Genomic DNA, 25,043 nt, shown 5'->3' on the forward strand with positions numbered 1-25,043 from the left:
ATCAATAGTGCTGCAGTGTAGATGGCAGAAAACCAAATTTTTAGGAGAAAACTTGACATGGTCCAATCATATTCATGCTACAACCAAGAAAATGCAGCAATGCTATTAGTTCCTCAGAAGCCCAAGGAAGTTCATCACGTCTCTTACCAATTTTCATAGATGCAGCAGAGAAAGTATCTTGTCTGGAGGCATCGCAGCATGGTCTAGGAACTGCTCTGCCCAAGACACCAAGAAACTGTAGAGGTAAACTCAACTCAGACCATCACACAAACGAACCCTTCTGGTAACTGCATCTATATATCTTGCTTTCTCAAGAAAGCTGCCAGTGTTAAAAGGCTTGTCCCATCCAAGTTCATACTCTTCTCCACCCTTCTGTTGGGCAGAAGATGTACAAGCTTGAAACAATGAACCTTCCGATTCAAGGGTAGTTTATCCCCTACTGTTAACAGACCCATAGAGACCCCTCATTAGTAAAAGAAGATACCCTATAATTGTTTTAATTACTTTTCTCAATGCACAGCATTTTTGTTTATTATTGCACTACCATGTCTGGATAGCATTCAGAACAAAGCGCTTCATTGTATTTTGGTATATGTGAAAATAAGTTCCGTTCAAAGTGAAGTAAAATAATTGATGTAACACTGTTTTCATCTTTGGGATGTTGATTCATTCTGTAAAATTATAAATAGCAGTGGTTGTACAGTAAAAACCCTGTTATCTAGAATTCAAGCAACCAGCAGCCTCAAGCAGCTGGCAAAAAAATTGAGGAAAGTAAATAGGTTTTTTTTTTAAAAAGAGGGGAGTTTACAAATGGTGTGCCTCACTTAGTTCACCAATCCATGCAACATGCAATCTCAAGCAACCATAAATTTAATTTACCAATCCCTGTAGGTGCTGGATACCAGAGGTTTCATTGTAAATTGTTATTCAAACATGAATTCGATACCTAAATATGCATCAACTTAGCATCAGCTGATAAAATTGAATAAAAATGGCATGCACTGAGACAAATTAATAAAATTCTGGGAAATGGGGTGGGGGTTGAAATCACATCAAAGCAGTAAATAGTATAGTTCTGATGTTAGGAATTGGTGAAAATTTGGCAAGTGATATTTTTTAAAAAATTACTCCTGGCTTCTGACCAAGAATTGCTTGGACTCTTTGAAAGATATTTCCGTGCTTTCAAAAGTACCAAGAAACCAAGATGGATATTTAAACCAAGCCTCAATGAGATTCTGTTTATTCCATTACATTACTACCTTTGGATTTGTTGAGGAAGTTATGGGAATGATGTGTGAAATATAACATTCTAAGCTTTATCCCAAGTGACATGGGCACAATTTTTCACAGAAGGTAGCCTAAAGATGATTGGTGGAGGAAATAACTAGGGTCTTTCATTTTTAGGTAAAAGAAATCCAAAGGAGATAAAATGGCTTAGTAGTTGACTGTTAATATTGAAGGAGAAATTTAAGAACTTATTTAGGAGAATCAGATAATTTAGTGAAAAGCAGGTGTGTATAATTGGAGGAATTTGCACAGGTGAAGATTGTTAGTGTGCTAGTCTAAGGCAATTATTATGGGTAGGAAAGTAGCATTAGCCTAAAAGAATGAGTGTCTTCATCAGGAAAGTTTATTGAGAAGCTTACAAGCTTTGAACACAGCAAAAAATAAAGGGAAGACAGTGAGTATTTATTGACTGGGAATTTTTGATGCAGGATTTAGAAGTACTATTTTAGAGTATCAAAGTAGGGAAGATATTTTTGAAAACTGACTGCCAACCATTGCAATTCATTTTTAATCATTGTATTTGATTTAATGATAACTCCATTTGATGTCTGTGCTGAATATCTTTTCTAAAGCCTCTGTACTTCAGTTAGCTTTAGTTATGGGAAAAGGGATCCATAAAAGTAATAATGTGATAAGTTTAAAATGACCGAACTTGGAGTTTTGTATGCACTGCTTGTATTTATAATATTTGGGGTAGAAAAGAAGCTAATGTGGCTCCTGTATGAGAAATAATAACAGTTTGTTCATGCATTTGATACTTATCTTTGCCAAAATATGTTAACAACCCAGATATTACTCCTCTTTCAGATTGCATTGTTGGATTCCCCAACGGCTTTGAGTATGGAGGAGAAGCTACATCAAAATGAAGCTAGGGTAAGAAATGTTACAAGTGTTCCTTTTTTGCACAGAAGATTTTTTTTTTCAAAAATCCATCCGGATTCATCCAAGCTATGTATACATTGATTTCCACCCCGCCTAAACAAAACCGGTGCAATTTGCAATTTAGAGCAAAAAATTGTTGGAGGAATTCAGCAGGTGAGACAAAGTCGGGGGTTCAAACATGAAACTTTAGCCTAGTGGTTCTTAACCTTTAACTTTCCACTCACATACCACTTTAAGTATACCCTATACCATAGGTGCTCTTTGATTAGTAAGAGATTGCTTAAGGTGGTATGTGGGTGGAAAGAAAAAATTTGAAAACCACTTGTTTTAATTGTACCTAATTAACTTGTTATGCTTCATAACTCCAAAAGAAATGGGTCAATTACAATTTTTCTCATGCAAAATATTTTGGTAACAATTTGGGTCTAGAACAGTGGTTCTCAACCTTCCCTTTCCAGTCACATTCCACCTTAAGCAATCCCTTACTAATCAGAGAGCACCGATGGGATGGGGATTACTTAAAGTGGTATGTGATGGAACGATAAAGGTTGAGAACCAATGCTTTAGCCATTTCATGCTGTCTCACCTGCTGAGTTCCTTCAGTAATTCTTTGTCTGCTCAAAATTCCAGCATCTTCAGTGGTCAGCAGTTTACACTGGATGAGTGTGTTTGGAATAATTTAACAAATTGTATATTTCTTTAAGTTTTAAAGTCAAGTATTGACCTTTTTACATTTTGGATAGTTTTTAAATTTTTATTTTGAAATTGCATTGTATTATGATGCACCACCAATTTAAAATAGATTTCTTGGAAATGCCTCCTTCATTGTGCACTCTTTCACTCGCTATTTTGTACATGCCACATATTTTCAACATTGCCTTTGTTTCTTGAAATTTGACTTGTAAATTTTCAAATATTCACACTACATTGTACTATTACTACAAACTGAAAGGGTTTTTTTAAATTGGCAATTTCCACTTCCTCCACTATTAGGAATGCCTAAGTGTTAGGGGATTGGATGAAATGAACTTTATGAATCATATTCAGGAGAACTTTCTACAACAATATGTGGATAGGCCTACAAGGGGCAATGTTGGACTTTGTACAGTAGGGGAACACTTTGGGGCCAGTGATCGCAATTCATTTGCTTCAAGATTAACATGGAAAAGAAGAGGAGCAAAACAAATTAATAAAATCATTTGAAATAGAGGAAATACAGGACATTAAAACAAACTACTGAACAATAAAACTCCGGGAGAGGACGGACTCCCAATAGAATTCTATAAAACATTTAAAGACTTGTTAATTCTTCCACTCCTGGAAGTAATGAACCAGATTGAAGAAACACAAAACATGCCAGATTCTTGGAAAACAGCAATAATTACAGTAATGCCAAAGACGGGGAAAGATCCACTAAAACCAGCATTGTATAGACCAATATCTCTACTCAACACAGATTATAAGATAATAGCTAAACTATTAGCAAAGAGTTTAACCGACTGTGTATCAAAAATAGTAAAACTAAATCAAACTGGATTTATTAAGAGAAGACAAACAGCGGACAATATCTGTAAGTTCATTAACTTAATCCATGCAGTACAAGGAAACAAGACGCCAACAGTGGCCTTTGACAGAGTAGAATGGAATTATTTATTCAAAGTACTACAGAGGGTCAACCTACCAGAGAAATATATTAATTGTATATAAGGGACCATTGGCGAAGGTGACAGTAAATGGATATATATCAAACCAATTTAAATTAAGCAGGTCAACTAGGCAGGGATGTCCACTATCTCCCTCACTGTTCGCGTTAGCTATAGAACCCTTGGCAGAACAGATAAGAACAGAAAAAAAAATAAGAGGGATAAAAATAAAAGAGAAGGAATATAAAATCAGTCTATTTGCAGATGACATCATAGTATACTTAACAGAACCAGAATTATCAATAAAAGAATTACATTAAAAAATTGAAGGAATATGGAGAAGCATTGGAGTACAAGATCAACGCAAATAAAAGTGAAGTGATGCCAATGAATAATGAATAAACATTTATTTTAATAAGAAAAAGTTTAACATTACATATGTTGAAAGAAGAGAAAGCATGCAGATGTTGTTGAAAATTTTCAATAAATATTTAGTTTGGCCCACGACTTAGTCCAAGTTTTTAATTTTGGCCCTCTGTGAATTTGAGTTTGACACCCCTGGACTAGTGCATTCCAGAACATTGTGTGAAGGCAGAAAGGAAATAATTGGGACTTTAACAGACATTTTTAACTTGTCACTAAGAACAGAAGTTCTGGTTAAGGCAAATGTTGCTTACAAAGGGCTATAAGGATAATTCAGGTGACTATAGACCAGGTGATGAGTAAAGTGGATGAAGGCAGGGCAGTTGACATGATCTATTTGGATTTTAGTCAGGCTTTTGATAAAGTTCCACATGTAAGGTTAGTAAGGAAGGTTCAGTCACTAGGGATTGATGGTGAGATGGGTTCAGAGGTGGCAGGAAGATGGACAGCAGAGAGTCATGGTGGACAACTGTCTGTCAGGATGGAAGCCTGTGACGAGCGGTGTGCCTCAGGGATTGGTGCTGGGTCCCCTGTTTTTTTTAAACTTTTATTTATTTGTTCAAAAGCAAATAATATATGACATATACAGCAATTAAACATGAAAATGAACGGTTTATTTATTTATATATATTCTTTGGCTTGGCTTCGCGGACGAAGATTTATGGAGGGGGTAAAAAGTCCACGTCAGCTGCAGGCTCGTTTGTGGCTGACACTCTGATGCGGGACAGGCAGACACGGTTGCAGGGGAATATTGGTTGGTTGGGGTTGGGTGTTGGGTTTTTCCTCCTTTGCCTTTTGTCAGTGAGGTGGGCTCTGCGGTCTTCTTCAAAGGAGGTTGCTGCCCGCCAAACTGTGAGGCGCCAAGATGCACGGTTTGAGGCGTTATCAGCCCACTGGCGGTGGTCAATGTGGCAGGCACCAAGAGATTTCTTTAGGCAGTCCTTGTACCTTTTCTTTGGTGCACCTCTGTCACGGTGGCCAGTGGAGAGCTCGCCATATAACACGATCTTGGGAAGGCAATGGTCCTCCATTCTGGAGACGTGACCCATCCAGCGCAGCTGGATCTTCAGCAGCGTGGACTCGATGCTGTCGACCTCTGCCATCTCGAGTACTTCGACGACAAATGAGCTCTCTGAACCCTTCTCCATTAACAATGGCGTGAAGCAAGGCTGTGTTCTCGCACCAACCCTCTTTTCAATCTTCTTCAGCATGATGCTGAACCAAGCCATGAAAGACCCCAACAATGAAGACGCTGTTTACATCCGGTACCGCACGGATGGCAGTCTCTTCAATCTGAGGCGCCTGCAAGCTCACACCAAGACACAAGAGAAACTTGTCCGTGAACTACTCTTTGCAGATGATGCCGCTTTAGTTGCCCATTCAGAGCCAGCTCTTCAGCGCTTGACGTCCTGCTTTGCGGAAACTGCCAAAATGTTTGGCCTGGAAGTCAGCCTGAAGAAAACTGAGGTCCTCCATCAGCCAGCTCCCCACCATGACTACCAGCCCCCCCACATCTCCATCGGGCACACAAAACTCAAAACGGTCAACCAGTTTACCTATCTCGGCTGCACCATTTCATCAGATGCAAGGATCGACAATGAGATAGACAACAGACTCGCCAAGGCAAATAGCGCCTTTGGAAGACTACACAAAAGAGTCTGGAAAAACAACCAACTGAAAAACCTCACAAAGATAAGCGTATACAGAGCCGTTGTCATACCCACACTCCTGTTCGGCTCCGAATCATGGGTCATCTACCGGCACCACCTACGGCTCCTAGAACGCTTCCACCAGCGTTGTCTCCGCTCCATCCTCAACATCCATTGGAGCGCTTACACCCCCTAACGTCATTTTAATCTTATACACATATACTAAAATGATTGAATTTTCTTCCAAAAAGATTGTATATGTATACATAACCAAACAGCATGAAAAAATTCCAACCATATCACCACATCTAAAACACAAATCTGATTCATTAAAACCATATTTTTAAAATTTTTCAGGTGTCAAATATAATTGATGTAAAAAATAGTAATTAATCATTGCATAACGTATAATATCAATCTAGTTACACTATCATAACAGATATCTAATCAATCATCTTCAGAAAAAATAAAACCAATATCTGCTTCCCATTTAATTTTAGATCTATCCCAACCCTTTTTATCCATACCATCCTGTAATATTTGATACATAAATGAAATATAACTCTTCTCTGTACCTTCATAAGAAAAGTCTCAAATTTAGTCATTTTAGGTAAAATCATATCTCTACCAAACATACATTTTACCAAAGATCGAATTTGATAATAAAGAAATAAAGAATTCTTATCAATACCCTTATCTTCCCTCATCCGATTAAAAGACAAAAACTTACCCTCTTTAAAACAATCTCCCAAATTTTTCACACCTTTAAAGCTCCAATGCATTAAACTTTGATTATGTATTGAAAAAGAAATAAGTTGATTATTATACAATGGAGTCAAAGCCAATAATTTACCCCTAGAGCCTATCATTTTATTTTTCTTTATCCATAACTTCATTAAATGTTTTAGTATAGGCACATTATATTGTTGTAACAAATTTATATTCCACCTAAACAAAAATTGATGTATTTCAAATTCAGAAATACTTGCCATCTCAATTTTAGCCCAACTAGGAGGCTGTACCAAATCCATCAATGAACTAATAAATTTAAGTTGGGCTGCCTCATAATAATTTTGAAAATGTGGTAAACGTAGGCCCCCTAACTCATATTTCCAAGTTAATTTATTCAAAGCTACTCTCAAAAATTTACCCCTCCATAAAAACTCCCTAACCATTTTATTTAAATCTCGAAAAAAATTTTATCAAGTAAATACGGAATAGATTGAAACATATTATATACGTGGAAAGATATTCATCTTAATTGTATTTATCCTTCCCATTAAATTAATAGGTAAATCTTTCCATTTAATCAAATCAGTTTTAATTTTTTTCATTAACGGAGCATAATTTAATTTATATAAAGACTGATAATTAACATTCAAAATTATACCCAGATATTTAATTCGATCAGTCCACTTCAAATTAATAATATTTTTATAAACTGAATAATCTCCTTCACTTACTGGTAATATTTCACTTTTTTCCCAATTAACTTTATATCCAGAAAGACATCCATATTGTATTAAACATTCCTTCAAATGCAAAAGTGACTGAGCTGGGTTTATTAAATACACCAGTACATCATCAGCAAATAAATTAATTTTATACTCCTCATCTAAAACTTTCATACCTCGTATATGTGTATTTTGTCTTATCAACTGTGCTAAAGGTTCAATCACTAGCGCAAACAAAGCTGGTGATAAAGGACAACCTTGATGAGTTGATCGAGTTAACTTAAAAGATTCCGAAATCAAACCATTCGTCAATACTCTAGCTACCGGTTTAATATATAGAGCCCTAATCCAACCAATAAAAGAAGGACCAAACATAAATTTCTCCAAAACTTTAAACAAAAAATTCCATTCAACTTTATCAAATGCTTTTTCTGCATCTAAGGATATCACCATCGGATGATCTAAAGATTGTCGAAATCTATTAATCAAACTAATCACGCGCAAAATGTTATCTGAAGTATATCTATACTTCATAAAATCTGTTTGATCAATATGAATCAACTTTGGTAAAAATTTAGCCAATCTATTCGCTAATATTTTAGCTATTATTTTATAATCTACATTTAACAACAAAATTGGTCTATATGAAGATACTTTCATAGGATCTCTTTTTAGGAATTACTGTAATTAAAGCACTAGAACAAGACTCAGGTAATTCATAATGTTCTCCAACTTGACGTAATACATCCCCAAACATCATAAATCATCATAAAAAAAATTTATAAAATTCAACCGAAAATCCATCATCACCAGACGATTTACCGTTCGGCATTTCCAGCATAGCCATTTTAATTTCCGAATCAGTAAATGGTTCTTCAAACTCCTGTATATCTCCATCCTCTAATATCAGTAAATTCAACTGTGATTTTTTTTTAAAAAATTAATCGATCCAGTTTCCAGTTTTCCTTCAGGTGTATATAACTTTTTATAAAATGAATAAAACTCATCATTAATCTCACGAGGTGGGTCCCCTTTTGTTAATCATTTATATTAATGATTTGGAGGAGGGGATGGTTAACTAGGTAAGCAAATGATATGAAAATGGGGGAGTAGTGGATAGTGAGAAAGGTTTTCTTAGATTACAGAAGGATTTGGTTTGTTTGGAAAAGTGGGCTGAAAGATGGCAGATGGAATTTAATGTAGACAAGCGCAAGGTGCTGCATTACGGAAAAAAATAACCAAAATAGGACGTATGCAGTTAAGGGGAGGGCATTGAGGTATGCAGAGGAATAGCGGGATCTTGGAGTTATGGAGTTCCTTGAAGGTGGATTCCCATGTGGACAGGATGGTTAAGAAGGCATATGGTATGCTGGCCTTCATTAATCATAGTATAGAGTATAGGAGCTGGGAAGTGATGCTGTGACTGTTTAAGGCATTGGTGAGGCCAGGTTTGGAGTATTGTGTTCAGTTCTGGTCTCCAAATTGTAGGAAGGATCTAGATAAGGTGGAGAGAGTGCAGAGAAGATTTACAAGGATGTTGCCTGGCTTACAACATCAAGAGTACAGAGAAAGATTAGGGAGACTGGGACTATATTCATTGGAACATAGACGGTTAAGAGGGGATTTTAGAGGTATTTTAAATTATGAAGGGAATAGATAGACTAGACGTAGTAGACTCTTTCCCCTGAGGGCAGGGGAGGTTGGAACAAGAGGGCATAAGTTAAAGGTCAGGGGGCAAAACTTTAGGAGAAATGTTAGAGAATGCTCCACTCAGAGTGGTGGCAGAATGGAATGATCTTCCAAAGGAGATAGTTGCGGCAGGGTCCTTTCTGTCATTTAAGAGAAGGTTGGATGTGTACATGGATATGAGGGGGGTTGGATGGTTATGGGCGGAGAGTGGGAGGGGGGAGCTAGTGGATTTGTTCAAGTGAACCGTCGCGGACTCGAAGGGCCGATTATGGCCTGTTTCTGCGCTGGAAACTGTTATATGGTTATTTGTCTCTCGTCACTGGTGGGGAAATTTCAGTTGAGGATTCTGAAAGAAATAGTCCATTAAAATTTGGATGGCCGAGTGAATAGTAGTGAGACCCAGGATTTGTGTGTAGGGTATTTTTTCTCATGAGTTTGATGGATTTTTTTTGAGATAACAAAGAGGGTAAACAAAGGCAAAGCAGTTAATGTTATTTCTATGGATTTTTAGTAAAGTGTTAAATGAGAACCCACGTGTTATATTAGCATGGAAGGTTAGGGCATGCAGTATTGAAGGCCAACTGGATTTTATAAAAACAGAGTAGAAGTTAGTTTTTCTGAGTGGATGACAATGAGCAGTGGTTTAGTAAAAGGATTTTTTAATTATTTCTAAATACCTTGATCAAGGATGCTTGTGGCAAGGTGAGTAAATGTGCTGATGACACAAAAATGTGTGATATTGGATGGTGAAGATGATGATCTAGATTTGCACTGGGATCTCGACCAGATGGGGATTTGGGCTAAGGAATGGCAGATGCAGTATAACTTGGAGAAGTGTTGGATTTGGGTAAATCTAACCAGGGCAGGACTTCATCTGTCAACAACAGGGTTCCTAAAGACAGTTGTGGAGCAAAGCAACCTAAGGAGGCAGGCATGTAAGTCTTTAAATATGTTAGCACAGATAGTGATGAAGAGAATGTTTGGGCTGCTCTTTTCATTAGTGGGGACATTGAATACAAGTATTAGGAGATCATGTTGAAACTACAAAAGAGGTTGGTGAGACGAAACTTGGATAATGTGTGCTGCTTTGGTTGTCCAGCTATAGGAAGGATATTATAAAATTCAAAGGCTACTGAAGAGGAATTGAGTTATCACAAGAGACTGGAAAACTGACTATTTTCCTTGAAATGTAGGAGGTTAAGAGGGATCTTATTGAGGCCTCTAAAATATGAGGGGCATAGATAATATAAATAGTGATACTTTGTGGAGAAATCTAAGATGATAGGGCATAACTGTAATGTGAGGTGGAATTTAGAAGGGTCATGGGGGAACTCGCAGAGAGTGTTTCTGTGCAATAAGCTGCCAGACAGTGGAAGCAGGCTCATTAGCTTCCTTTTATTTAGAAAAAAAAACTGGATAACCACTTGGATGGGAGGTGATTGCTCAGGTATGGACCTCAAGTAGGGAAATGGAACTAAAGCAAGAGGAGGACATTGTTCGCCAGAGACAAACTGGGCCTGTGGGCTTGTTTCTGTAATGTTGGAAATTGTATTCATTGCACGATATAACTCCAAGATGTACTTTCATCACAGTCACAAGCTTGGCAAAAGTATCACCCCAAGTTCTGAATCTTGGGAGGCGCTGAGAACCCATGTCTCAGGAAGGACATGGAACCACTTAAGTTCACCTCTCGTCACAACAGGATAAAGGTAGATGCCATCACACAGACCCTGCATGCTTAATCCCCTGTACATTTGAAACTGCATAGCCAAGTTCAGTTCCAACACAATCTTTAAATTCTCTGATGACATGGGCATTGTTTGTGGAATAACTGGAGATGAGTCAGAAGGTAGGAAGGAGATAGAGAATCTGGTTAGATGGCTCCAGAATGACATTTTTATTCTTGACATAACCAAGGAAATTGCCTTTTATTTTTGGAAGGAGAGGCTGGGGAGCAACACACCTGTCTGCAGTGAAGGGATGGAGGTGGAGAGGGTAGGAACCCTCAAGTTCCTGGAAGACCATAATCTCAGAAGCCCTTTGAGGCAGCTGCAAGAAAGGCACACCTTCTCAAGAGTCTGAGGAGATTTGGCATGTTGTTGGACACTATGAAACTTCTACATGTGCACTGTGGAAAGTATGTTGACGGCTGCCTCACGGCCTGTTTGGGAATTTGACTGCCCAGGAACGTGGAAGGCTCCAGAAAGTAACAAACTTAGCCAGGTTCATCACTCAATCGACCTCCTGTCCATTCAATGCATCTGTCTGAGGCATAGCTTCAGAAAGGCAGCCAACATCATAAAAGACCCTCATCACTGTGTTTGCAACTCTTCTCACTAGGCAGAATGTACAGAAGCCTGAAGAGCAGCACCTCTAGGTTCAAGAACTGTTTTCCAAAAATTATCAAGCTCTTGAGCCTCCTCTTAAGTTATTGCAGTTTTAACAAAGTGCATTTCAGCTGCAGCAAATATTAATTTTGGTGCTCATGTGCAGTGTATTTGACAATAAACTCACTATCATTATTATTAAGTTGCAATTACATTTAGCTCTGATCTTAACTCCCCTGGCTAAGTCCGAAAGTAGAAGAGAATAATGGGACTGTAACATAGGAACTGTACATTCCTGGTTACTGAAACTGATAAAATATTTTGCATTAATCATGAAAATCTATTCCATCTTCCAGGATTAGACATGTGCTGAAATGTTCTGGGTCTGAAATATTTGTTTAATTGTTGTATGACAGGTTGAAGAATTGACTAAAGAATGGACAAATAAATGGAATGAAACTCAAAATATCCTTAAGGTAAGAAATAATTTGTTATTGTTTTGGGAGAAAAACTAAAATTGTATATGCTACATAATTAATATTCCCATTTTTAAAAATAAAGTATATGATCAATTCAAATTCACACCTGGACACCCATTACTTTCAAAAAATGTTTACCTTGAGTGTTGTGAATTTTCAAAGGGAAATAATTATTTTGGTCTGGTATTTTCCTAAATTCCAATGATATCAAAGTTATTCTTCCACTTGGTTTTCTATGATGTTAAGTTACTGATGTCTCCCTATATCATTAATATGCAACTACATTGCATGATTGTAAGCTATTTTTTTTTAATTGCTGGTGGCTTTGAGGTAATCTAGAAGAACAGCAACACATTTTGCAAATAGTTCACAGTGAACTGTGTTGATTGAAAATGCATGGCAGATGGTGTTCCAGAAAGAACCAATTTGTTTTGAGTATTGAGAGCTTTGGAGGCAGTAATTGCAGATTCCTCAGAGGGAATTTATTTGGATATTGGCTTTGGGGAATCAAGTTTGTACTCATTTGATTAAAATTAATTATTCACTGTTAAATTTGAGTATTTCCATATTATGTGCAATATGTTGACAGATTTGATTAATTTATTGAGTAAAAAAAAATATGAAAATGTATGTAATTTGCAAATTTCATTGTATATGTTTGAGATGTGTGTCATTAAATTAGCAATGTTTTGGGTCAGTGCATGGATTGCACATTTATTTAAATACATTTGTTGTTACTTTTTTAATAAAAGATTTGTACCTCTTGATTATGGCATGTAGTTTTGATTGGTGTACTTCAGGTATTACTATTTTCCAGATATTATTAACCTGCTAATTTTTTCCTAATAGAGTTGAACTAAAAATATCTGCTACCCAAAGCATTTGGAAATACCATTTTTTTTTTGTTTTTTTTTTGGTATCTGCTCACCAAAATTGGTTTCCCATGTCCCTTCCTATTTATCAGGGCACTAGTTTCTGTGCTCTTTAAATTTACTAGGTTCACTGGGAAATTTATTATAATACTATTTAACATTTAAATAATGTGAATAAAACTGTTGAAGTATTAAATTAAGGAATAAGCAGTAATATAGAAAATTTGCTAATCTGGCATACCAGAGTTTGAGCGTGTCATTTTATCCTTGTTTTACTGTATATTTTATACAATAATTGATTTGTTAAAAATGATTAAAAATAGATGCTATTTAAATACTGTACCAGTTCAAATGTAATAGTACTTCTAGGTTACATGACATTATTCCATAAAATAATTTGTTGAAATTGTGTAGCATTATTACTACAAGAAAGTAGGACCATTGGCTTATCAAATCAACCCACAGCAAAGCAATGAAGTAAAAGATGAAAGTCTGTAGATGCAGTGATTGAAGTAAGAATACAATACTGGAGAAACTCAGTAGGTTGAACAGCTCAAGCCCGAAATGTTGGTTATGTATCTATCTTTGTTAATATAAAGTACACTATTCAACCTCCTGACTTTCTCCAGCACTGTTTTTACATAGCAAAACAATTCTCTCATTTCCTTTTCATTTTTATATGATCAAGGCTACTCTTTCCCACTTTTAGTGCATAGCTCTTCTCCAGCTCAGAAATATTTGAATTGGTAACAAGCTCAAACACGAAGAGACAGATCATCGAATCTGGGTAATCTATCAATATTTGAAGCAGGTTATGGTCACTCCCACAAGCTGACCAGATGCCTAGTGCACTATATCAAGCTAATGGATAATTCTTTGATGGATTTTAAATAAGTTTCTAATCTCCATTTACTTTGCAATGGGGAAGACTGGCATCAGCATCAAGTTCCCAGCACAGCAGTGACTCTTAACATTAATAATTAGTGGTCACATTCTGAGCACTAGTGAAGTTTTTTTAAAAAAACAACACAATTTCATCCCCAGTGCTGTTCCACTGATAATTTACAAATAATTTTGCCATTTATATCTCAATGATTTGACTTTGTCATCTACTCGGCTCTGTAAAAAGAAACTGCTTGACCTGTTCATAGCTCTGTTATTTGTAAAATGGTTTTATTTTTGGGGTAGTAATTCAAATATCCTGCTGAGGACTTTTAATTTTTACTGACCCTGGCTATCTCCTCTTCTTCCCTGCCCCACCCCCCAACCAAATCAGAAATCTAATTATTCAAATGTGCTTATTATACATTTGTGTATTTTTGTGTTTGGGAGAGATTTATTTATGAATAAAATTAATGAGATAGGACACACGTATTGCAGAAACTCAGCAGGTTGTGCAGAGTCCGTAGGAGACAAAAATTTCTAATTAATATTTTGTGGGGATGAGCACAGGTCAACAGCCAAGTAGCCATAGATGGATATGGTGGCAGGAGAGGAAAGCATTGATATTTCTCCCGCAAAGAATTGATAGGGGAGAGGGGTAGCTCTGAATGCAGAGCTGGAGGAAAGAAAGCAAGGATAGGAAAAGGAAGAGTCCAACAGGGGGAGGGGAGCTGGCATAAAGGGATGGATAGGAGTGGGCTTAACAGAAACTGGAGATGTTGATGTTCATTCCATCTGTTTGTAGGGTGCGCAGACGAAATATGAGGTATTGTTTCTCTATTTTGCGGGTGTCTCTTTGGCAGTACACAAGATGATGGATAAACATGTCAGCATGTGAATGGTGTGGAGAAATAAAATGGGTTACCACTGGGAGATGCCCGCTATTACTCAATAATCTCTCAGACCGTGTCCAGACTCTCTGATGTGGACAGCCTGGACAATATATGATCCCTGCAGATTCACAAGTGATATTAATTTATTTAATCTGCGTAATGCTCATTAATAAAGAGTCCTACCTAATGGTAGCTGCTTGGTGGTGACCTTGTGTTGTAATAGTTTAAGCCTCCTTTGTACCTAAATTTTCCATGTGACTGTCAATCAATATAGGTTAAAACCTCTTCAATTTGTTTAACATCACTCCTCCTAAAGATATCAGTGGCAATTACTGCAGTGGAATTTGAATTTGGTAAATTTCTGTTCCAAAAAAAAAACATTTAACCTTAAATAAGAGCTAGTTCATGAAAGATTACAAAAAATTAAGTTTGCCTATAGAATACACAGAACATGGCTGGTTGATTGCAGGACACTGTGTAGAGGTTTTTTTTAAAAAAGATTGTTGATAAATTAAAATATTTCTCTAATCTCAAAAGTAAGATTGTTTTAGATAAGCATTGCGTGAATAGTTTACAATTTCAGATCACTGATAGTGAAATATAATGTACATCAAAACAAGCTTATTGTATGCAAGACCTACAATTTTATTCCTTTACTTCACTATATTGTGTGTATTAGATGTATATATGTATAATGTGTGTATATATGTGTATATGTATATTACCTCATGGCTTAACATATTACTGTCAGGGATGACTCTGGAGTGATAAGAATTGCAGAAGGGGTTACAAGGAGTAACTCCAGTCATGCTACAAAACAGATTACTTGTGGCTAAATAACAAAGCCAGCATGTACTAGATCCAGCTAAGTGAGCTCACAACCAACAGATCATATCAAAGCTCTGCCATCTTTCCATGAATGCTGCTGAACAATAAGCAGCCAATTGAAGAAGGCTTCAAGTTTATGATAATGGGATTGAGCATGCGAGTCCCAAATGGATGATCCATGTTACCTTTTCCCTTGGATCCCCATTAAGAGAAGCCAGTTGCCAATCAAAGAAAGTGATGCTGCTGAAGTTGCAGTGATGCTGCTGGTGCAAACCCGAAAAAGCCTGGAGTGGGGACACAGCTCTCCAAAGGGTCCTAATGCCCAGTCTGACTGTTGGCTGCTTGGACAGATTTTAAACAGCCTGTTAAAGGTGCCAATAGGGTTTTATTTTAAATCCTGTGAATGCAGAGTCTGGACCCAAGATGGGAGTGTCTGTGTTCGGCAACGGCCACAAGATTTTGCAGACTCTGGGGAAGCCGCAAACTGGCACAGGGCACCAGTAATGCCTTGTTGAGAAGCAGAGGAGACGACCCCAAGGATGGTGGCCAATGTGGCGGACCAGCAAGGGGATCTGCGGCTCAATGACACACAGGGTGAGTTGTTGGCAACTTGCAGGCAAAGAAGCCACACAAGCTGTGGGCAGCTGGTGCCATGAGGTCAAAGGACTCACACCAGGCTGTGGGCAGCTGGTGCCATGAGGTCAAAGGACTCACACCAGGCTGTGGGCAGCTGGTGCCATGAGGTCAAAGGACTCACACCAGGCTGTGGGCAGCTGGTGCCATGAGGTCAAAGGACTCACACCAGGCTGTGGGCAGCTGGTGCCATGAGGTCAAAGGACTCACACCAGGCTGTGGGCAGCTGGTGCCATGAGGTCAAAGGACTCACACCAGGCTGTGGGCAGCTGGTGCCATGAGGTCAAAGGACTCACACCAGGCTGTGGGCAGCTGGTGCCATGAGGTCAAAGGACTCACACCAGGCTGTGGGCAGCTGGTGCCATGAGGTCAAAGGACTCACACCAGGCTGTGGGCAGCTGGTGCCATGAGGTCAAAGGACTCACACCAGGCTGTGGGCAGCTGGTGCCATGAGGTCAATGGACTCACACCAGGCTGTGGGCAGCTGGTGCCATGAGGTCAAAGGACTCACACCAGGCTGCTGGAGACTAACTTGAGAAGCAGGTATCAAAACTGGAGTGCTGAGGGTGAGAAAGACTTCCGAATGACTCTGGGTGCTCAAAGCTTCCATGTTGTATTGAAGGTTTGAATCTGGGCTCGGGTTGCCAATGGTTTGTACTGAATTGGAGGCTTGTGCTGCTCCAGAGGCTGTGGGAGTGCTGGAGGTGAATCCATGGACACTCAGTGACTCTTGAAACTTTTTTTTCTCTTTCTGATTGTAAGGTGTGATGGGCAATGCCAATGGCCAATCTTTGCTGCCTTTTGTCAGACTAAAGGCAAATATGTATAATAACATTTGTTTTATTGCGGGGTGACATGGTTGGTGTGGTGGTTAGCACAATGCCGTTAGAGTGCCAGTGTTCCGAACTGGGATTCTATCCCATGCTGTAAGGATTTTTGTACATTCTCCCTGTGTCTGCATGGGTTTCCTCTGGGGGCTCTGGCTTCCTCTCAACATTTGAAGCATTCTGGGGGTTGTATGTGAATTGAGTATAATTGGGTGGTACAAGCTTGTGGACTGAAATTATTAACATTGAAATTTCACATTTAAAAAAAAACATAAGGATATATGTTAAGAATGATAAATTGCCTCATTAGACATCACTTCTACCTTCATATCAAATCAAAGATTATGAAAGTAATTGAAAAAGGGTCCCCATGGTGTTTCAAAATTTAAATTCAAATTCAAATTTGAGCATCTAATCTTTAAATTTAAACATGACGTCATGTAGCCCTTGAGCATGAATAGGTGGAGCAACATCCCTGCATCTGAGCAACACTTCCTGCCTAGCCATAAGAGAAATAAAAACACATCAGATGTGTCATTCTCTCCAACAATACCAAGTAAAGCAGTTAAGGGATTAGTTTTAAAATTTAAAAATTGCAAAGAAAGTTTGAAATACTTTGTTCCAATATTTCTCAAGACACCTGTCCAAAACATATGAATTAATGAAGCATCTCCATTGTTGCATTTATCACAGTGAGGAGATGTATCTGCGTAAAACTGAGATAGTTTGACTTCAGACATGTGAGCCCCATGGACTATTTTAAATTGTAGGAGAGAGTTGTGGGCACATTAACATAAAGTATTTTGACAATTTAAATTAGATTCCAAGTTTCTTCAGAAATTAAAAGCTGTAGGTCCTGTTCCAGGCTTTTTTTAAATTTTATCTGAGGGAGTCTCTCTCTTATTCCCAACAATATATCATGAATATTGCTACTACGATAGAGCTACTAAAGAAATACAAACACGCCAGAGTAGTCAACTCAAGACTGATTTATTCAGGATTTACAGGCTTCTTTTTTATACTGTGTGTCCTGGGCTCCACGGGACAAGGTGGGACGTCATTACAAGTTTGCTGCCAATCCACGGAACCAGCAGGTGTAAATTTAGCCTTGTAAGTGCCCCGTGCCTTCCAGCACGAGACTCAACGTGTCGTTCCTCGGCACTTGGTATCCCTTGCATGCGATCCATTAGGTGAGTAGGCAGACTCTTCATTAGGGTCTTGCACGCCCGCAGAACCGTGCCAGCGACAGTTCGCATTGCCGCACTGTGCACCTGCTTGGCCTGCTACATCATATGCAGTGCCAGTATTATGATTCTACACACCCGCAGGACCGCGCTGGTGATAGTTTGCATTGCCATGCTGTGCGCCGGCTTGGCCCCGCTACAAGGTTGTAAATTAAAATTACATCAATTAAATTCCTATCAGTCCTCTTAAGAAAGGTATGCAGTTGAGATCATTTTTTTTTTAAACTCTAATTTGTAGATAACAGAGAAGTATTTGGTAGTCCACATTTAATTGAAAGTTGCTCAAAAGAAGTGAGGCTCCCCTCAGCAAATGAATCTTTAAAACATTTAATGCCCCATCTATACCATTCTTTAAAAGTTAAATCAAATATGGAAGGTTTAAAGAAATTATTTGAAAAATAGGACCAGAAAGAGAAAACCTCATTAAACCAAAATATTTTCTAAATTGTATCCTGATCCTCAATGTATTTGTAACCACTGGATTATTAGTTAATTTATTTGAAGATAGGAAGTGAGGATCTAAGAAGAGAAATAAGAAAGCATAGAAGGCAATGAAGTCTTAAGATTATAAAAAACATTAAGTGAAACTTTGATGGCTGTGCTCTTCCTTAAAATGTCAGTAATATCATTAGATTCTTGAAAAGCAATAGCTAATGTTTCTAAGACCAAGTCAAAAAGTAATGGACTTAAACGGCATCCTTGTCTGGTACCACACTGAAGTCTAAATGGTTTAGAATTCTGAAAATTAGTAAGAACACAGGGAGAAGGGGATACAAATACTAACTTAGTTCATTGAATAAAGCCAGACTCAAATTCAATTTTTCTAAAGAGCTAAATAATTTCATTCTACCCGATCAAAAGCCTTCTCCGCATCCAGAAATATCATACATTGTGAAACCTCCTTGGAAGGAGAGTATATAATATTTAATAAATGGCATACAGTACAACACCGATATTCTCTGAAATCCTCAGTTATCTGAAATTTTTTTGGAGCCAAACTGACCGCAGATCTCTGGCTCCCTGCGCCAACAGCAGCACACCACAGGGCCTTGGTGGGGAAGTAACCATATAACCACTTACAGCCACGAACAGGCCAGTTCGGCCCTACTAGTCCATGCCGTAGCAAATCCCCACCCTCCTAGTCCCACTGACCAGCATCTGGTCCATACCCCTCTAGTCCCCTCCTATCCATGTAATGATCCAGTCTTTCCTTAAATGTAACCAATGATCCCGCCTCGACCACGTCTGCCAGAAGCTCATTCCACATCCCCACCACCCTCTGCGTAAAGAAATTTCCCTCCATGTTCCCCTTATAATTTTCCCCCTTCAATCTTAAACCATGTCCTCTAGTTTGAATATCCCCCTTTCTTAATTGAAAAAGCCTATCCACATTTACTCTGTCTGTCCCTTTTAAAATCTTAAACACCTCTATCAAGTCCCCTCTCAATCTTCTATGCTCCAGAGAAAAAAGCCCCAGTCTGCACAACCTTTCCCTGTAACTCAGACCCTGAAATCCTGTTAACATTCTCGTGAACCTTCTCTGCACTCTCTCTATTTTGTTTATATCTTTCCTATAATTTGGTGACCAAAACTGTACACAGTACTCCCAATTTGGCCTCACCAATGCCTTGTACAATTTCATCATAACCTCCCTACTCTTGAATTCAATACTCCGATTTATGAAGGCCAACATTCCAACTGCCTTCTTCACCACACCATCTACCTGAGTATCAGCCTTGAGGGTACTATTTACCATAACTCCTAAATCCCTTTGTTGCTCTGCACTCCTTAATTGTCTACCATTCAATGTATATGACCTATTTAAATTTGCCTTTCCAAAATGTAGCACCTCACATTTATTTATCTGTATTAAATTCCATCAGCCATTTCTCAGCCCACACCTCCAGCCTTCCTAAATCACCTTTTAATCTACAGTAATCTACCTCACTGTCCACAACACCACCAATCTTTGTGTCATCCGTAAACTTGCTTATCCAATTCTCCACCCCTACATCCAGATCGTTAATATATATAACAAATAATAGTGGACCCAGGACAGAACCCTGAGGAACTCCACTAGTCACTGGCCTCCAATTGGACAATTTTCTACCACTATTCTGACACCTCCCATCCAACCACTGCTGAATCCATTTCACTACCTCTTTATTTATACCTAATGCCTCCACATTTTTTCCTAACCTCCTGTGGGGAACTTTGTCAAAAGCTTTAAATCCCCTCGAAGAACTCAATCAGGTTTGTCAAGCATGATCTACCCCTGACAAAACCATGCTGATTACTCCCTATCAATCCCTGTACCTCCAAAAATTTGTAAATAGCATCCCTCAGAACACTTTTCATCAACTTGCCCACCACAGACGTCAGACTTACAGGCCTATAATTCCCAGGTTTGCATTTGGACCCTTTCTTAAAGTGTCGGTGATCAGCAGTGTCTGGCATTTATTTTTTTGGTGAGAATTAAACTTTATTTTAATGCTTTAAAAGCCCCACCTTGTTAGTTGTTTAAACATTATTACAAGTGGTTTTCTGTTGCTACTGGGCTGTTTTTTTAAATGACCGGATCTCTGAAAATTTTTTTTATCTGAAATGGGTCCAGTCCCACCATTTTAGATAATCGGAGTTGTACTAAATATTGAAATGGGAGTATCAATTTTATTTGAATTTTTAATAAATCCAGTCTGATCATCAGGTATAATAAATAAGTGATAAAATATTTTCAAGTCTACGAACTAAAACTTTAGACAGAATTTCAGTGTCAACATTGAGTAAAGAAATTTGCCTATATGAAGAGCATTCGACTGGATTTTATTCTTTTTAAGAATTAACGAGAAAGAAACCTCATAAAAAGACTGGCAGCTTGCCAAGTTTAAAAAAAATCAGAAAGAACAGAACATAAATAAGGTCTAAGTAATGAGGGAAAAGCCTTAAAATTCTCCAGGAAATCCATCAGGACCTGATGACTTCCCAAAGTGTAGTGAACGTACAGCCTTGACAATTTCTTCATGGGAAATGGGTTGATCCAATTTGCTTTTGATTAGCAGTAGATACAGGAATATTCAACTTATCTAAAAAGTTATTCATTATATTATCCTTGGGACAATCAGAAATATACAGTTCGGAATAAAATTCTTTAAATGTATCATTTATTTCTAAATGATCAGTTGTCATCACCATTAGTTTTGCAAATTTCTTTGATTTGATGTTTGGCTGCTAAAGCTTTTAAATGATTAGCCAAGAGTTTACCTGTTTTACCTCCATGAATATAAAATTGACTTTGTCCTTTTAAAATTTGGCTTTCAATTGGATGCATTAAAAGGTTATGGTATGTTTAAATTTAAAATATAATAAATGATTGATCATATGACCTCAAGAAGCTGCCAATAGCACAATATTCAGCAGAGGTAATGTGACCAGATAACATTCTGGTCATTGCATTGCAGAACTGTGCAATTGAATAATCTGAGCCATATTAGCGAAATTGTATTTACCTGACAATGGGGAAAATTGCCCATGTTTGCCCCATTCACTAAAAGTGAGATAAATTCAATTAAGCTGTTTACCAATCCGTCTGCTCAGTCATTTGCAAAGCTCTGCAACTTATCATTTATGGTCTTATCAAGTGGCACTTGTTTGCCATTACCTGCACATCAGGACCAGCTCTCAGTATTATTACAGAATAGGTCCAAACAACAAGAAGCTCCATTCCAGAATCTATGCATTAAGGGAGCTTTTGACAGAGTTTGATAAAACTAACGTCAATGGAAAACTCCAACAGCTGGAGTGTTAGCTCCCACAAAATATTTTAATCACTCTACTCCAGTGGTTTTCAAACTTTTTCTTTCCTCTCACATACCACTTTAAGGACTTGCTTAGTGGTATGTGAGTTGGGGGTGGTGGGGGGTGCTGAAGGAAGGTTGAGAATCACTCCTTTAAACCCAATTATTACTGAAATATTTTGCTTGAGAAAAAATGTCATTGGCCCATTTCCTTTCGAGTTATGACAAATCAATTAGGTAAGATTACAACAGTGGCTTTAAAATTTCTTTCCATTACCACTGCAGTAGCCCCTGGTTATCACTGCAGGATTTACTCAGCACATCTTAAGCTGCTCTTCAGTGATTTTTTTTTTTAAATACAAGATCAGAAGGGAGAGGCCATTCACTGACTGCACATAGTTCAATTATATTTGCAATTGAATAAAATTTCCTGCACCTATATTCACAGTGACATGCTGTAAAATTAATACAATATTCAAGTATGGATGATAATGAGGCATTGCACTTTCAAAGTGACAAGTAATTATCATTTTCATTAAGAGAGGGTCTAGCCACCTACCCTCAATGGAATTATCACCAAATATCCCAACATAAATATCTTGGTAGTCACCCTGGATCATTGATGCAATTCAAAATGTGTTAATCGTGGAGTAACTCAGCTGGTCTTGTAGCCTCCATAGGAGGTAAAGATATATTACTATTTCGGGCAAGAGAAATACAGTGGCTGGGTATACTGTGGTGAGTAGCTCACCTTCTGCCAGCAAGGATTTTCCACCACCTACATGCCAGGAATGAGATGGAATGTTCTGTACTTGCCTGGATAAATGCAATACCAACCTCTCTCAGAAACATGGACACCATATAGGACAAAGCAGCCCACTTGATTGGCAGCCCATCAATCTCTTTAAAGAAGCATTCACTCCAACACTGACACACAACAGATGGCATTTCTAAACATCCCAAACCTATGGCCTCTACCACCATTAGGGGCAGCAGATGTAAGGGAACATTGCCACTTGCATATTCCCCTTCAAGTTGAGCACTGTTCTGGCTTGAAAATCTTTGAACCCAGCCTTCATTATTCTTAGGTCTAAATCCTGGAACAACTCTGAAGTAGCACTGTGGAAGAATATTCACCAGAGCATTTCAAGAAGACTGCTTACCTCGGTCTTCTCAAAGGATGGGTAATATTGTAATAAAAGTTTGATTACCAATGAAAAATAGTTGGGTGTGGAATTTTTGACTTGTATCTTAAAATGTGGAACAATAAAATATGGAACCCATGAGCGATTTGCACAAAGAGCAGGATGATGCTGAACAGAGTTGCATGTCCCCCTGATGAACAGGCCAGCTGCATAACTGTGGCTGAGTTGAGGAGAACCCTATCCAAGGTGAACCCACAAATGTCAGGGCCAGACAACCCACCTGGTCAGGTACATACCAATTGACAGAAGTCTTCACAGACATCTTCAACTGCAGTAATCCATCATTCCTGCAGGTTTCAATGCAGCCACCTGGTATCAAAGAGGGTGACGATAACAGGCCATAATAACTGTTGTCCTGTGGCACTAACTTCCACCATTATGAAATGCTTCGAGCGTCTGGTGATGGAACACATCAAAGTGCACCTCTCAGAGATGCTGGACTCATTTCAATTCGCCTATAGAAGAAACTGTTCCACAGACAATGCTACAGGCTTGTCTTGGCACATCTGGAAAACAATTAGGCCTGACTGAGGTTCATCAACTTCAGCATGACATTTAATACGATCATTCCCTAGAGGCTGGTGGAGAAGCTGTCCTAGCTTGTACTCAATTCCCCCTATCTGTAAATGGATTCTGGGCTTCCACAGTATGTCTGAGTCAGTAGCAGATTGTTGAGCACTGTCACCCTTCAGGGCTGTGTGCTCAGCCAGCTCATGTTCACACTACTAACCCACAACAAGATTACCCCAGATCCAGCTCCAACAATGTCATCAAGTTTGCAGATGATGCATCAGAAATTGGCCTCATCAGCAACAATGATAAGATGCATTGCAGAGAAGAGGTGGAAAATCTCTTGGTATTATGTGAGAGTAGAAACCTGAATGTCAATGTAGAATAGACATAGAAGATGATCATGGACTTCAGGTGGACCAGTTACAACCACTCTCCACTAATACTGTAGTGGAGAGCACCAATTTGCTTGGAATTCACTTAACTAGTAACCTATTGTAGACACACACACCTCCTCACTTGTCAGGAAAGCGCAACTCCAATTCCTGAGAAAACTTGGCAGAAAAGCATTTAAAAAGAGAAAGGAGGGTAACTGAAGGGCTAAACAGAGTATTGATTTCTGGGAGTGAGTGAGATAATTGATATGGACAAATAAAAAGAGGGGTAGCTAAAGAGGAGTGGCCACTGAGTGAGTGACACAGTAAGGCTTTGAGGCTTTGGCTCGAGGTTTTGGAGAGCTGAGGAAGAGCTTGATTCCAAGAAGATAAGGTCTTTGATTTTTAAGGTAGGAAAGGTTAATGGAGAGAGCTAGGGCAGTGGAATGTTCCAAGTGCAGGATGTGGGAAATCTGGGGTGGGACAGTTGTCCCTGGTGATTGCACATGCAAAAGGTGCATCCAGCTGCAACTCCTGGGAGACCTTTTTTGGAGCTGGATGAACTCTGGGTCATTCAGGAGGCAGAGTTAGTTATAAAGAGGGAGTCCAGGGAGACAGATAAACTGGGTGACTGTTAGGAGAAGGAAGGGACAGAGACAAACAATGCAGAGCATCCCTGTGGCTATTCCCCTTAACAAGTATACTGTTTTAGATTTTCCCACCAACAGTATCTATCAGAAACAAGTCAAAGTGGTAATGTCTCAGGCACAGAGGCTGGCCCCTGGCTCAGAAGGGGGAGGGGGGGTGGGAGAAGGGGAGAGCTATGGTAATTGGGGACTCATTAGTAAAGAGAGCGATGGTCCTCCATTCTGGAGACGTGACCCACCCAGCGCAGCTGGATCTTCAGCAGCGTGGACTCGATGCCGTCGACCTCTGCCATCTCGAGTACTTCGACGTTAGGGATGAAAGCGCTCCAATGGATGTTGAGGATGGAGCGGAGACAACGCTGGTGGAAGCGTTCTAGGAGCCGTAGGTGATGCCGGTAGAGGACCCATGATTCGGAGCCGAACAGGAGTGTGGGTATGACAACGGCTCTGTATACGCTTATCTTTGTGAGGTTTTTCAGTTGGTTGTTTTTCCAGACTCTT

General features: G+C 38.8%; 1 protein-coding gene across 7 annotated transcripts in view; it reads left to right on the forward strand.

The window, feature by feature from the left end:
• kif16ba (kinesin family member 16Ba) overlaps positions 1-25,043 on the forward strand; it is a 200,215-nt gene that overhangs the window by 76,910 nt on the left and 98,262 nt on the right. For all 7 annotated transcript variants that reach the window (XM_069931784.1, XM_069931783.1, XM_069931787.1 and 4 more), the window contains 2 exons: positions 2,095-2,160; positions 11,771-11,830. In XM_069931784.1, coding sequence (XP_069787885.1) covers positions 2,095-2,160; positions 11,771-11,830 — 126 coding nt within the window. The remainder of the gene's footprint in view (positions 1-2,094; positions 2,161-11,770; positions 11,831-25,043) is intronic.

Source organism: Narcine bancroftii, chromosome 4 (genome assembly GCF_036971445.1).
Source record: "Narcine bancroftii isolate sNarBan1 chromosome 4, sNarBan1.hap1, whole genome shotgun sequence".
Taxonomy (NCBI): Eukaryota; Metazoa; Chordata; class Chondrichthyes; order Torpediniformes; family Narcinidae; genus Narcine; species Narcine bancroftii.